This window comes from Maylandia zebra, linkage group LG16 (assembly GCF_041146795.1).
Source record: "Maylandia zebra isolate NMK-2024a linkage group LG16, Mzebra_GT3a, whole genome shotgun sequence".
Taxonomy (NCBI): domain Eukaryota; kingdom Metazoa; phylum Chordata; class Actinopteri; order Cichliformes; family Cichlidae; genus Maylandia; species Maylandia zebra.
In genome coordinates, this window is record NC_135182.1 from 34,690,675 (window position 1) to 34,704,784 (window position 14,110).

General features: G+C 43.2%; 1 protein-coding gene across 3 annotated transcripts in view; it reads left to right on the forward strand.

The window, feature by feature from the left end:
* epb41l5 (erythrocyte membrane protein band 4.1 like 5) overlaps positions 1-13,699 on the forward strand; it is a 36,704-nt gene extending 23,005 nt beyond the window's left edge. Inside the window, exons 17-26 of one of the 3 annotated variants that reach the window (XM_012923228.3) lie at positions 6,287-6,438; positions 6,807-6,904; positions 7,053-7,187; positions 7,409-7,476; positions 8,159-8,233; positions 8,867-8,948; positions 9,872-9,952; positions 10,067-10,129; positions 10,356-10,504; positions 12,078-13,699. In XM_012923228.3, the coding sequence (XP_012778682.1) occupies positions 6,287-6,438; positions 6,807-6,904; positions 7,053-7,187; positions 7,409-7,476; positions 8,159-8,233; positions 8,867-8,948; positions 9,872-9,952; positions 10,067-10,129; positions 10,356-10,504; positions 12,078-12,147 (973 nt within the window). In that variant the 3' untranslated portion in view covers positions 12,148-13,699. The remainder of the gene's footprint in view (positions 1-6,286; positions 6,439-6,806; positions 6,905-7,052; positions 7,188-7,408; positions 7,477-8,158; positions 8,234-8,866; positions 8,949-9,871; positions 9,953-10,066; positions 10,130-10,355; positions 10,505-12,077) is intronic. The other 2 variants (XM_012923230.3, XM_076875372.1) reach the window with 2 other exon arrangements.
* Positions 13,700-14,110: the final 411 nt, after the last annotated feature.

A 14,110-nucleotide genomic window follows, 5' to 3' on the forward strand; every position in this document is an offset into this window, starting at 1 on the left:
CCTTTTGCTGTTTGTTCCCTTTTGATCAGCATGGAATGCAGCAAATCGGTGCTGGGAATGGTGTTGTGATTTGGCTGCTGTGCGGGAATCGGCGATGTGATTTCAGCTTTGGATCTATTCTCTTTGATACTGTTGGTGCTTTGTAGTGTGTAGGTATCCTTGCTTTTTTTTCTACTGATGTCATTCTGAGCATCCTGTGAACCACCAACCTCATACTGGAAAACTTTAAGGAAAGTATCAGAACCACAGCTGTGCGTGAATCGGTGTTTATTTACAGATCTGTCAGATATATCATATCGTATCCCCAGAAGAGACCTCGGCTTTTATACGAGGATTTCCCAGCATAAACGTGAATGTTTCTGACCCGAACGCGGGTCAGAAACATTCACGCGCTCATTTGGATTTGCAGCTCGGGCTGAAACCATTTCTGCTCAGCTTCCTGTCACGTCTGTGGTGCACTGGCTCATTTTTGTTTTTAGACTTAAACAATAATCCTGGCTCACGTCCTGTGAATGTGGCTTAATGAGTCATTTGTACCCTCGGCTAAAGAGATTCAGAGCAGTTTACCAATTAGTTTACCATTGTGGTAAATGATGCCCAGTAGGAAAAAACTTAATTGTCCTTTAAATTGACATAAGACGATCTTAAATCAGGCCAAAGCATTTACATGGCCTCAGTCTGCAGACTGCAAATACCTGAAATGAGTTTATGTAATCATTTATTCATTCACTCGATTTTTCATAAAAATCTCAGCATTCCTGCTCTCACATAGATTAAAATGCTGCTGTTACACATTTCCTGTTTTTACCCCTCAGCCATAAAAGGCTGATCGGGTATTGGCGTCACCCACTGGCCGGGCGGCGTGGACGCCCAAGTTTGTGAATGTGATAACTCGAGAATGAGGCGACGTAGGATTGTGATACCGTAAGCCCCTGTACTGAGGGGCTGAGGTAGAGCACCGACTGCCTCCAGTAGTTTTAGAGCTTTTAGGAAAGATTACGTTTACGTCTGATGTTGTTTCAGCGACACGTACGGGCCGGCGATGCTGTGTTCTTGAGGCGATGCTGTCGAGCCTTCAGGGACTTCATTAAAAATGTTTCATCAGCCTAAGATCTTAAACCGAGATGACCTCAGTCTGTTTATAACCGACTGAGTGGACACGAGGAGGATGCTTTGACAGTGACATTGTTACATCACTAATGCTTTCGACTAATCCCCCGTGCTCTTTCCTTTCTCCTCTCCAGCTCTGCTTTCTCTCTCGCTTTGAAATCAACGGGGTTTTGGGTTTTTGCATGGACCCCACCCCACCCCCCATTAACCCGCCTGATAACATGAACAGTCAACAGAGAAATAAGTTGATTTTAAACTGTGATACAGACATTATAGTCTAGATTATATATAACAGGCAGAACTTCTAAAACCAACTTTATTCAGAACAACAATGCACACATAACATCGACGTTCAGCATAAAAACACATAACACATATTATTTGTAAGGATTCGAGTGTTATAAAATTCCCCAAATGCTTTATAGATGCCGACAGTTTTGATATCTTGGGCAGTTTATATGGTGTCATCCAGATTCATTAACATGCATACATACGCTATGATCATCTCTGTGACATGTATATAAAATAAATAAGACTAATCATCAGTGGCAGCAGATTAGAAAAGCCTTGATGTTATGGTGAGAGTGGAAACATTGGGGAGTATTTCAGGCGAGCGTAACAGCAAAAAACAAAGTGAAATTAAAATGTGAGAAATACTAATTTAAAAATAACGACTGAAATTTCTACAAACTTTTAAAAAAAGGCGTTAATGAGCCCACGGTGACATCATCAGTGTCCCATACTGCCATGTGTCTTTAAAGGTTGCCCCCTCCCTGACCCTTATTCAGTCCTGTAAGCTGTTTTACTTCTCTGAACGTTATCGTAAGTGTTAGTGGGTCGGTCTCAGCTCAGTCTCTTTGGAAACAATGTAACGATTTAAAAAACATAAAATGAAAAATACAAATCAAATCTGTTGCTAAACACTGCACGCAAAACCTAAAGGTCATTGGAAGTTCACCCACTTATCATCCCGTACCATCAAGTCAGTCCCAGTTTGGACTCAAACTCCCAGGAGACCCGTCGCGGATAAAAGCTTCTGCTCAGGAATATATAAACAGTATGAACATGGATTTGACATGAGCTATCAAACATCAGCCCCTAGAGGTGCAAAGCTGGGTCACCGATGCCCCAGAGACGTCCAGTCACTTCACTTAAGTGTTTATGTGACAGCACATGTCACACCACACTTCAGTGCACGCTGGCAGACGTGTTGCAATAAGCTGGATGGCATACTCCTGACACCGCAGAGCTCGTCACGCAAACCCGCGTCTTACTCGTTTATCCAGAATGATTTATGCCCATCAGAGCAGCTGCTTTTGTCACTGAATAAATGGTAACATATTTACACAACTTGTCACAGTTATTACACACTCTCCTACATTCATGTTATCAGCCTCCTGCTGCCTTCTTTATTCCCTTTCTTTTCTTTTAACAATCTTCTTCTTCTGCACAATAATTGCTTTCCTCCCAGTCTCACTCTTTACTTCACCTCACACACCCTGTATCTTCACTACCTCATCACCTTCCCTTTGTCACTCTTTCACTGCCACCCTGTTGTCCTCAGGTGTCCTCTTCCCTCCATCCTCCCCGCTCTTTTTCATCAAGGTTCCCCAAACGGAGTGGGACAGATCCGACCAGCTGGCCGCCGTCTCACCAGCTGTACCGGCGCGAACTGGTCTGCACGCTAATGAATGGGAAAGGCTCAGCAGTGAAGTGACTCGCCTCGCCTAGTGCGAATGTACAGATTTGTGATTAAGTGAAGCGTTCCTCAGCAGAAGTCTAACACTACCCACATCCCCCCCTTTCCCTTCAGTCCATCTCTGCACCTCATGCCTCTGCTCCTTGACCTTTGGCTCAGTGACAGTTTTGAAAAGATAACTTCCCATTGCTGCTTTCCCTCTGCTTCCTTGGCCTCTCCTTTCTGTCCTCCTCCCCCCTCTTTTTTTTCCTCCTCCTGACCTTCATGCCAAACCTCAGGGGGGAGGCTGGCAGGCAGGGGTGAGATGGTATCAGGCTCAGTTTTATGAATTCAATTCCAGTCTTGACTCTGTGAGGAAACAGCAGGTCAGAGGTTCTGGGGGATTTAGGCTGGTCCTCTTCTGCTCCTTTCACCCCCTCAGTCTCAGAAACAATTTCCTGTGTTTGTAATATTTCACACACTACTGCTGTGTTTAAATTCAGTTAAACATTTTTATAAATGAAATGAATTCGATTTTTTTTTAAAGTGAATCTGTTCTTGCATTTCTGCTGCTCTGTTTAAAAGGGAGTTGGATAAGAGGGTGGGTGTCGTTCACCTGTAGGCAGATTAGTCTGAAAGGGTTTTAGCTGTAGGTGAAAAATGAAGCTAACGGTTCACCATGTCTATTTCCAAATAATGTCTGGATTAGTTAAATTCTGTTTGAAGGTTTTATTGTTGTCTAATCATATTTTATGTTGAGCTTCTGTGAAAGCTTCTGAAATGAACCCGATGCTGCCTCCCCATTCAACTTCTAGCAAGAGATCGAGCTAGAATAATGCATTGAAACGTGCTGCAGTACAGTAACGTCTACCTGCGAGCATGCCACAGTTAAATGCTGAATAATCACGTAAATAATTCAAATGCACTGATCTTACATGGTAATTACACTGTTTATTGCACATCTCAACCAAATGAAGATAAATATGTAATATTACGTAGTTAATTGTTTACAACATGACCAAAGCGTTTGTCTTTAGAAACTGTGTTCGATTTTAAATCAAAGCAGGATAGTTTTAAATAAAGTTAGTTGTATTTCAGATCAGTCTTATTTTGAAATGATGAAATCAGAAAAGGCTCCAACTTTGGATGTTTGTTAGAAATATTTTATTTAACACGGTCACAACTTTGTCATTCTATGTTCAATTGTTTTAAGCCAATTAAAAAAGCTAATAAATACACATTGGAAGTAAGTCGTACATTTACGTTCTCACCTTTGCTTTAGAATATAGTGCAAAGAATATTTTATTGTCTGTAATGTGATAAAGTTTGTGTTTTCGGTTTGAAACAAATCAACTTATCACTAGGGCTGCCACGATTAGTTGACTAGTCACGATTACGTCGACTATCAAAATCGTCGACGACTGATTTAATAGTCGACACGTCGTTTGAAGCTTTGTAAGATCCCAAAAGACGCAGGAATAAGTAGCAGGATTTAAGAGTGTAATAACAGACATAAACAGAAGATGGCAGCACTGCATGTACAAGGATGCCAGCTGCCGTTAAACCCCGACGAAGAAGAAGCTGTGTCCCAGAATTCATAGCGCGGCCCTGCTCAGTTTCCAACAATGGCGGCAGCTAGTTAGTCTTAATATTACTCTTATTATTCTTTCTGGGTCACAAAAACGGTTAACATATTTTTAGGCGAGAATGTAGCTGTGTAAACCTCAAATATCTGCTCAGTTTATCAGGACACTGCATATTTTCAAAAGCGCTCCGACGTTTTCGGAGACGTCTGTTACCCACTAGCTCGATAGCTAGCCGGGGGCTAGGCTAACTAGAGCCGTGAGAACACCGGACTCCCGGCAAACAGTTTTCAAACCCACCGCGGTCTTTCACTACTCAGGTTAAACATGATATATGAGTCACTTAGATAACTTAAAAATGTTGTTTGCCTTTTTTTCAGTATTTTATTTGTTCCTGAGTAAATCAGTTTGTCTGAGATTAAAGTTATAGTTTTTACACAGCTGAATAAACGTCAAGCAGACAGCTGATTATCAGAAGTGTGAGATGCTCCAGAATTTACTCCAGTGTCCTGTTATATTTTAGATAGCAAGGAGTTTATTAAACTTCACCGAAACAATCTGCAAATTTCATTAAAATTTAATAAACTATCATCTTGTCTTTATTTTTAGTTAGCACAGACCTTAAACACTTAAAGCTGTAAGCTAATGATAGTTATATAAGAGCAGATGCTGCTGGTGCAATAAGCTGTACGTTTTATGTCCGATGGATGATGATCTAATTAGTCGACTAATCGCAAAAATAATCGGTGACTAGTCGACTATCAAAATAATCGTTTGTGGCAGCCCTACTTATCATCACCCAAAAAGCTCCTCATTGTAAGTCTTCGGCCCAGTTTGATACTTTACATGATACTTTGATACTTACTTTTGTCACGCTGTAATATTCAGTCAAATCCTGGTGATTGTATAATTATGTCGATATATGTGAGTCGTACCGGGTTACTGGATTACGATGTAGGATTTTTCAGTGATCTTGTATCGGATAAACGTGTGCAAACAGATATTTAAAAACGCTGCTTCTGTTGTGGAGGACTGAATAAAGACTAGGGAGTAACCGGTTGCCGGTTTCAGTTCCAGTCGGTGTGCGTCTCCTCGGTGGTACATGCATCTGTCATACTTGCCTTCGTGTCTTATTCCCCACGCGACGGCTCGATTCTCCTCACGGTGGATCTTTTAACATATTTATTGGATTTTTGAGCCCACGTACAAAGAATCGCACTTTTCTTCACATCTTTTTGTGTGTTGTTCTTTAACCCCTGTACTCTCCAGGCAGTATGTTGTAATATACAACATTTGTTATGTTTTGCTGTGTCTTCAGGCTACAGAAATATGAGGTAATTACAGAGCTGCTGGAAGAGCTTCTGCTAAGATCCGTGTGTCAAATGTTCTGCTTCAAGCACCTCTAATTCTGAGAATATTACACCGCATTATTTCCTGCTGAAGTTATTTTGTGGGCAGTGTTTTTACCTCCGGAGACATTTTTGAGTGGACTCAAACGTGGTTTCATACTTATGTTGTAAAATACAATCGTTTTATCACATGTCGGCAACGTGACCCTGTAAGTTAACGTTGGTGATGATGCTAACGGTTAATGACTATGGATTACAAGTACAAGTACTTTATGCTTTTCTTTTGGTTTTAGTAATAATTATTTGACATATTATTGGATGTTGGTGTGTTGCTCTTAAACACCTTCTGCTGTATCAGCGCGGATCAGTTCTGTCATCACTGCAGAGTCTGTACATACGTTGTCGAGGTAAGCTGTATGAATCACAATCCTTTTCTTCCAGTTTGTGTTAAAAACCCATAAAACAGCCTCTATTCTCTGTTTTCTCTTTGAATGTATTTATCATTAACCCTTCCATCCACAACTCAGGCTGAATCTGCCATGCTTTCTCTTCTTGTATGTCTCTAGTTTGCCAGTGGTTGCTGACCTAATGGAGACGTGTGTCGACGATGTCCTCAGAGGTCCCGTTGTCCCTGCAGTCACAGCTATCGAGGAGCCCGTACAAGCCGCTGCCTATGCCGGTGCTAGCGTCCCTGCAGAAGATGCGCTGAGTCTCGCTGGTAAGGCTGCAGCGAACTGGCCAATATTTAAAAACTCTCCTTAGAAGCCAGGCTTTAAAGAAAACTGCTGTAAAACAATAAATGTCTGTTTTAAGAGACTGACATAACTGCAGTTTTTGACTCTATAGCCTCATTTTTCACCGTGACGGCTGCCGCCTGGTGCGACCTTACTGACCATTGATTCACTTATATTTTTCTGTTAATGCAAGCAATAGTTACACTCAGCCAACACCGTTATGAAAAAGACCCAGAGCTGACTGTTAATAAACATCAGTGTCCTGAGACGAGACGATCACTTGCTAACTATATAAATAAACCGAAGATAACTCTGTTTGTTTGTCTTTCTGTGTTCATGTGCGGCGACTCAGAAGCAGCAGCTCGTCTGAAGCAGCTGGAGTTGGAGAGCAGTCCGCTTCTCGCTGCGCCGAGAAATAACATGAACGTCAACGTGGCCATGAACAACCAGGCGAGTGTTTGTTATTTCCTCTAAAATCAGACTCTGCTTGCTTTGATGGAGACCAGCAGCACTTCTGTGTAGTTCACTGGCAGTTCAGCATAAACAAACACATGTGCGGCACAGCGTGATGAAGCCTCTGTGACATCTGACCCAACAGGACGATGTGGTGAAGCTCACAGAGAAGTGCGGGCTGAACAGTGCGGGCAGCAGTCCATGCGTGACTCCGCTGCGCACCCCGGAGGATCTGAAGAGTAACATCCTGAAGGCTCAAGCCGAGGCGGCCGCGCTCAAGGTGTGCAACAGACCGGGGGGTGAAAAAGAGGGCCCTCCGATGTACTCTGATTCTGCTTATCCATCAGAGTGAAAGCCTCATCAGCTGAGCGGTCTTTAGCTAAGCCTTCAGTATTTTGTAGCCTTTTGTTTTTAAACACATTTAAATCAAAACAGCTAAAGTGACGTTTTGATTCATGTGTGTGAGCCCTCTCCTCATAAACGCCTGTTTGCTCTGTGCAGGGGGCTTTGGAGGAACACGCTGTGATGCTCGGAGATAAAAACTGTAACCTGCAGGAGGCTTCTGCGAGGTACGTTTTCACTCACCTGCACTTTCAGGAATATGATAACTTCTTATGTTCAGCTTCAGAATCAAAGAAAATAGAATCACGTTTCCACTCAGACTGTTATTTAACCCTTTAGGATCTTTGCATTAAGCAGCTCTTCAGAGCGCACCGTGCTATCGGCACAGGGCACACTGTCACCGCGCCTCATTGTCTTGAAACTCGGCCTTCGTTCCTTCATCTTACTGAGTCATGCCAACTGTCAGTGCTTCATCCCAGCCAATCACAGCGCTCGCTGCTGCTCGAGCTGATTAACCTCTTGAATATTTATAAGGATTATTAGCATAGCTCACAACGTTACGTCAGCCGCAGCTCGGCAGCGCTCCACAGAATGACAAACGAGTCCACGGCGGCTCGTAACCGAAGCAGCAAGCGACTCACGCTGGAGAATAAACAACGTTGGATTTGGCAGATTCTGTTGTTGACGGTTTTAGCAAATGTTTCCTGTTTGCATGTTGTTCTAAAAGCATTTCTACTGAAACTCATAATAATGAAACCTGTTTAAAAGTAATTTGTTTACTCATGTAGTCGGAGAAGTTTGACCTCCTGTCTTTCTGTGGTAACCACAGTGAATGTTTTATGCAGGAATAAGCGTTATGTGTGTCTCTCTGCCAGGTTGAAGGTGCAGTAACTCGTCTCTTTGTGTTAGCAGCCGCCCTGACGTCCAGGACACCTGGGACCTGCTGAAGCCACCATCCTCCCTGGTCTCATCTGCAGGCGCCAGGTGAGCCTTTGTTTAGAAAAACAAAACATTACTGTGGTTTGTACTTCGTTGCATCAGATCTCTCACACGTCATAGTTAAGGCCTTGACAAAGACCAGTGACAAAGTGTCCTGGCTTTGTAGGTTGATTGAAGTTAAGGTAAAGAGTTTGATTTTTCATAGTTAGCAAAAGGTGATTTGTTTTCAAGAATGTTTTAAGGTAAGCTTAACACAAAACATGTTGCACATTTAGATCAAATGGTTTAAAATAATGTTAACAGAGATGCATGTAAAGTCCTGCATCAGCCAAACAGGCAGTGAAACATTAATGGGGCAGATTAAAGTCCTTATAGTGTTTGCTGACATCTGCTGGTGTGTTTGAGTAATGCATTCGTGCATGTGTGTGTCTGTGTGTCGGCCCGGGTGTGTTAAATCACATGACTTGAGTTCTGCCTGGATACTGCTGCCGTCTCTGCAGAGAGTGACACATAAAAGCAGACGCACAGTTAGCTGTGCTGTGTGAGTTTGTGCTCTTAAAATTTGAGTTTAAAAGTGGCGAAACTGTCTTTGCTGGTTTTGGTGACTCGCAGTGTTAAAAGTTGTTAAAAGTACGCGGTCACATGCTTGTGTGATACCATTTCTTCTCCTGTTTTCAGCGCTGAGAGATTGGCTGAAGATTTAAAAGCTTCTGTTCCCAAAAAGTCCTCCGAGTCGACCAGTGAAGCCCCGGCACCAAAGGTAACGTGACTGCACGCTCACAGGTAATGACTACTGTTGTGCTTTACACTCACCAGCCACTTCTTTAGGCACAGCTTGCTAGTATCAGACTGGGGGATTTTAGTTCAGTGAACTCGTCATCAGGTTCATGAAGTCAGTCTGAAACTTTTGTGGTGTTGTGCGTTGTCCTGCTGACACGCTGTGGTCATGTGGGGATGGATGCGGTCAGCATACTGAGCCCCCACCACCACCATCACACAACCAACAGCCTGAACGTGTTGGATGCACCAAATTCTGATCCTACCATCTAAATATCATAAATGGAAACCTGCCAGACCAGGCAAGCTACATTTAGCATATGTAGCCTGAGTTTGCTGTTCTTAGCTGACTAGCATGGCACCCCATTCTGCTTCAGGCTTTAATCTGCTGTGTTCTGCATAAACTCTGCAAATGGCTGTGTGGGAAAAATTTCAGCTACGTTCAGAGTCACTTACATCACCTCCCGATGCTCATTTTGAACCTCAGCAGGTCGTCTTTCTCATCTACATGCCCAAATGCATAAAGTTGCTGCCATCTGATTGGTTCATTAGATATTTTCATTAACAAGCAGGTGAGGTGGGTTGTGACTGCATATTGATTACTCTGTGAAAGTAGGTTCAGTCTTCAGTGTGATGTAATTGGTAACAATAGCAGGTCGTCCACTTGATCCCGGACTGCTCCAGTCTGATGCCAAAGTATCCTTGAGCAAGAAACTGAAGCAAGTTGTTCTGAGATGCATTCATCTGATTGTGAATGTGTGAATAAAACACTTTGCGTGAGTAGAGTTTATTTACCCTTCAATCTGTGCCTATGCAGCCCGGTGTTTGCGTGTGACTAAAACAGGAAGTAGACGGTTTCTTTAGTGCCTGCGTGTGCTAATAAAGAGTGTTTGCATCACGCTGCAGGTTAAAGCAGAGGAGGTCGACCTGCAAAGCGCCGCCCCACTTTCTGACAACCTTATTGACTTCACTGATCCAGCTCCTGTGGTAAGAATTACTGCACTGTGTCCTGAATAATCTGCAGTGAAACTCCCACTGCATGTGTGTGGGTTAAAGTAGACCTTTAGCGTGGATGCTAACATTCTTCTGATGTTGTTGTAGCTCCCACCGGTGCAGCCGACCAAACCTCTCATCACACCGCGCTGGATCGTCCCCACAACCGCTGTGAGTTTATCAGCCTCACTTTTTAAAAGTTCACCTGTTTATGTTTTTTCCAGGTTTGGCTGTGAAATGTTAAAATGTTTTAGAAGCTGTTTTAACTGCATTCATTGTTCTGAACCACGAGGCTTTGGACTTCTCTGCACTTCCATAGTCGCTGTGCAGTTTGGCTAATGTAGAGGCGCTGTAGACACTGACCTCCGACCTTCTCCTTCACCCCCTTCTCACGCAGCCTCCCGGCGCCTTTACTAACGGCCTGCTCGACCTTGACCCCCCGCCTAAGGTCAACCCTCTTCTCCCTTCAGATGGGGGAGCATCCCTCACCTCAGCCCTCCCTCACCTCACTCACACACGTAACGCCGTCTCCACCCTCTCCACCAGGTAAAAGTGTTTGCATTTTGAACCCAAAGTTTGTTTTTTACATCGCAGCCGTCGCTGAAGAGCACGAAACGTCTCCTCCTCACTTCACTGAGCCTGAAGTTTCAGAAGAGAACATCCCTGAGAGTTTAACAGGAATCGTTAAGAGCATTTTGTTTGTGGAGGAAGAGACAGCAAAGCAAATTAGTTATTTTTCAGGTCCTTTATGCACAGCTTTTTCTTAGTTTTTTATGATTTTGTTTGTGAATGAATCAGTATTAAACAATCAGAAATGAAAAACAATACTGAACAGCAGAACTTGAACACATGCTTGAGCTGAAAGCAGGTGTTTCAGTGACAGCAAGTCAGAACATCACAAATCAAACTTTCTGTGAGGATCTCTGAGTTCAAGCAGACGTCTCATTCACGCCTCAGTTCTTCAAAAGTTGTGATTAGAAGAGTCTGAAGGATACGACTCTTTAACCTCGTGATGTGACGGTGTGTCTGGTTCTTTTATGTTTTCCTTACATCGAGCCAGATTTTTAAATCACCAAACTGAGCTCAAGATCACATTTGTGCTTTGTCACCTGTAAATAGCGATGGAGCTGGTTTCACTTTGTCAGACTCTAAAAACACGGCTGGACGTTTTAGCGTTTTCATGCAGGTCGAATGAGAAATTTATTGAAAAATAAAAGCTGCAGTCAGAAAAACCCAAAAAACCCACAGAAGGCAAATATACGGAAGAGGATTAGTGCCACCGAAAATTCTGTTGCAGAATTCTGAGAAAAAGTCAGAATTCTGACTTCAATTCTGGAAACGAAGAAGAAAAAAGACGTTTTTTTCCATACAAATAAAAGGACGAGTGATTTTTATTTTCTTTCTTTTGTTTTGTGTGTACAGTAGCTTAAATATATGTATTGGAGCCTTGCATTTTGTTTTCCATACAGGAAGTCATTTCTGATTCATAGGTTTATACATACAGGTTCGAGCCCCGGCTCGGACAGTCTCGGTCGTTGTGTCCTTGGGCGAGACACTTCACCCGTTGCCTACTGGTGGTGGTCAGAGGGCCCGGTGGCGCCAGTGTCCGGCAGCCTCGCCTCTGTCAGTGCGCCCCAGGGTGGCTTTGGCTACAATGTAGCTGCCATCACCAGTGTGTGAATGATGACTGGATGTGTAAAGCGCTTTGGGGCCCTTAGGGACGAGTAAAGCGCTGTACAAATACAGGCCATTTACCATCAAATCTGGGCTTTCAATGTCACTTTTTTTTCTCCAGTGTTTCGAAGCTCCTACGAGGTCGTAAGTGTGAGATATGGACGGTTTATAGAAGCCTGACTGCTAACCATGTGACCTTAACTTCTCGGCCATTTTGGACACACAACAATGTAAATTCAGTGCATAACATTTTATTTTACTGTTGATCGAACAAGGTAAAATTATAAAGCTATTATTAAGTTGTCGCAGGTTGTCAGACTGCAGCGTGTTCGCATTTTAGCAATTTCTTTCAAACTTACGACTCTTAAAACTGGTTCCTGCACACAAACGTTTTCTCTTTTCTGAGGCAGTAATTTGACCGTCTCTTCCACTCCTTCGTCCACAGCACTGTGGCTCAGCCGCCAGCCTCAGAGGATGGAGCCAAACCCAGAGGTCTCTTGACCACTGAGCTCTGATGAAGAAACGAGCGGCCGCCATCACGCTCTTCATCTTCCCGCCTGGTTTCCCGCTTCACCCGCTCACCCACCCGCACGCAGGCCGGCCGAGTCTGAAAACGCAAAAGAAGAGGCAGCTTGCAAACCGCCGCGACCACAACCGTAGCTACACAGATCAGCAATATGAAGTACTTTTTTTTTTTTTTAATGATCTCATGGCGTCGAGCTTAGTCTTTGTAAGATGGTGTATACAAACATTTTAGCCTCAGTATTAAGAAAACCTTATTTTTAATCTCCTGTTTGTGCACCACGTTAGTAACCTGCCATTACAGAGTCCATCCAGTCACCCAAAGCGCTGTCGGCAGCATCTCTGCCTGCTTTGAGACTCTGGTGGAAGCTCTCGCCCTGGTTCTGAGTTTAAGCACCGGCAGTGCAAACCGCTGGATCTCTGAGCTTTCCTCTGGGAAGCTGCTGAACGACACTGGATGATGGACGCACGAGATATGAAGAGCTTGAAGTGTTTGAATATAAGAGATCACGCAGTGCAGCGCGTTTAAACCCGCTAACGCTACATGATGTAGCCACTGGATCTGGAAACGTCACTGGATTACCTTCAAACACTGGACCTTCAGCTGATTTTTATTTTTTCCCACATTAGATGATGATGATGATGTTTTTAGTTTTTCAGCTGATTTTTTTATTTTATGATCCTGTTCCTGCTCTTTGTAGCTGTCGATGCTTTTAAATGCCCGCCCCCCCCCCCCCCCCGCCCCACCACCACCACCACCATCATGAGGACTTCCTGTTTTGATTCCGATCACATCTTATAATGTAAATTTGAATCCACACTTTTACCCCACTCTCGTTCCTGCTCACTCATCATTAAACTTTTAGCTCCTGTGATCGCTGGACTGCGTGGTGGGAGATGTGTCCGGGTATCTGACTGGATTGGACTCTCCAACATGTCGTAGCTGTTACTTTGCCTTATGTACATGAATGTGCTCTACATGTCTGATGGGGAAATGCTGGAGATGCCACTCGTACGTCACCTTTGCTGGAATCGTTTAACCTGTGAAATATCCTGAAAGCTGGTTTTGTATGAGAGCGAGGTGAGGCCTACGTCGGCACCGTGGGAGTTATTAAATATCTTACTTTGACCCTCGAATGGTAGAGTTGTAGTATCTCACTGTTACTGTAACCACCACGTCTGGCCACTCACTCAGGTTGTGGCTCTGTAGTACTTCTCATTATGTCTTCAACAAGGGAAGCCGGCTGTTCTTCGATGTCGTCTTAGCAGCGTTTACGCCTCAGCTCAGTGTCATTGTTCAGATATTACATGTTGTAGCATACAGGTTTAACGTTTTCACTGTAACTGCTTCAGCTGCTGTTGATATGAAGTAGACGTATATTTTTTAAGACTACCTTGGCAGTATAGTTACTACTCTGAGGAGACTTGAGGTGTTTTCTAATTACAGAGGAAGTATTACAGATCAGACTGTGAAGTCTCATTTTTATATAAACTCGTATTTTTCTGGAACACCTGATCATGATTCAGTAAAGTTTTGCCACAGTAGGAGTCGTTGTCTCTCATTCATTTTAAAACTGCGGTGAGTGTAATAATCACATCACACGCTTATGTTCCTTTTGAAATACACTTATTATGTAATTCTTTTCCTACTTTTTACTTTTACTCCCTGCATGTTTAAACAAATATCTAATTCCTGCACATTACATTTTCAAAACTCGTTACTTTCGCTTTAACGTTGTTGAGCCAAGATCCTCCTGTAAGTTTACTGTTTAAAGAGCTAAAACCTCCAAAGTTTCAGGAGTAATAAGTCATCATAAGAACTAAAAATGAAGAATGTGGGACACTGTTTGTTTGGGATTTTGAGCCCAGTGCACACCTCTGAGTGTTAAATTAACACTTTGACAGTGTTATATGTTTAAAAGTAACCTAGTCAGTTTTGAAGATTAACAAAGACTA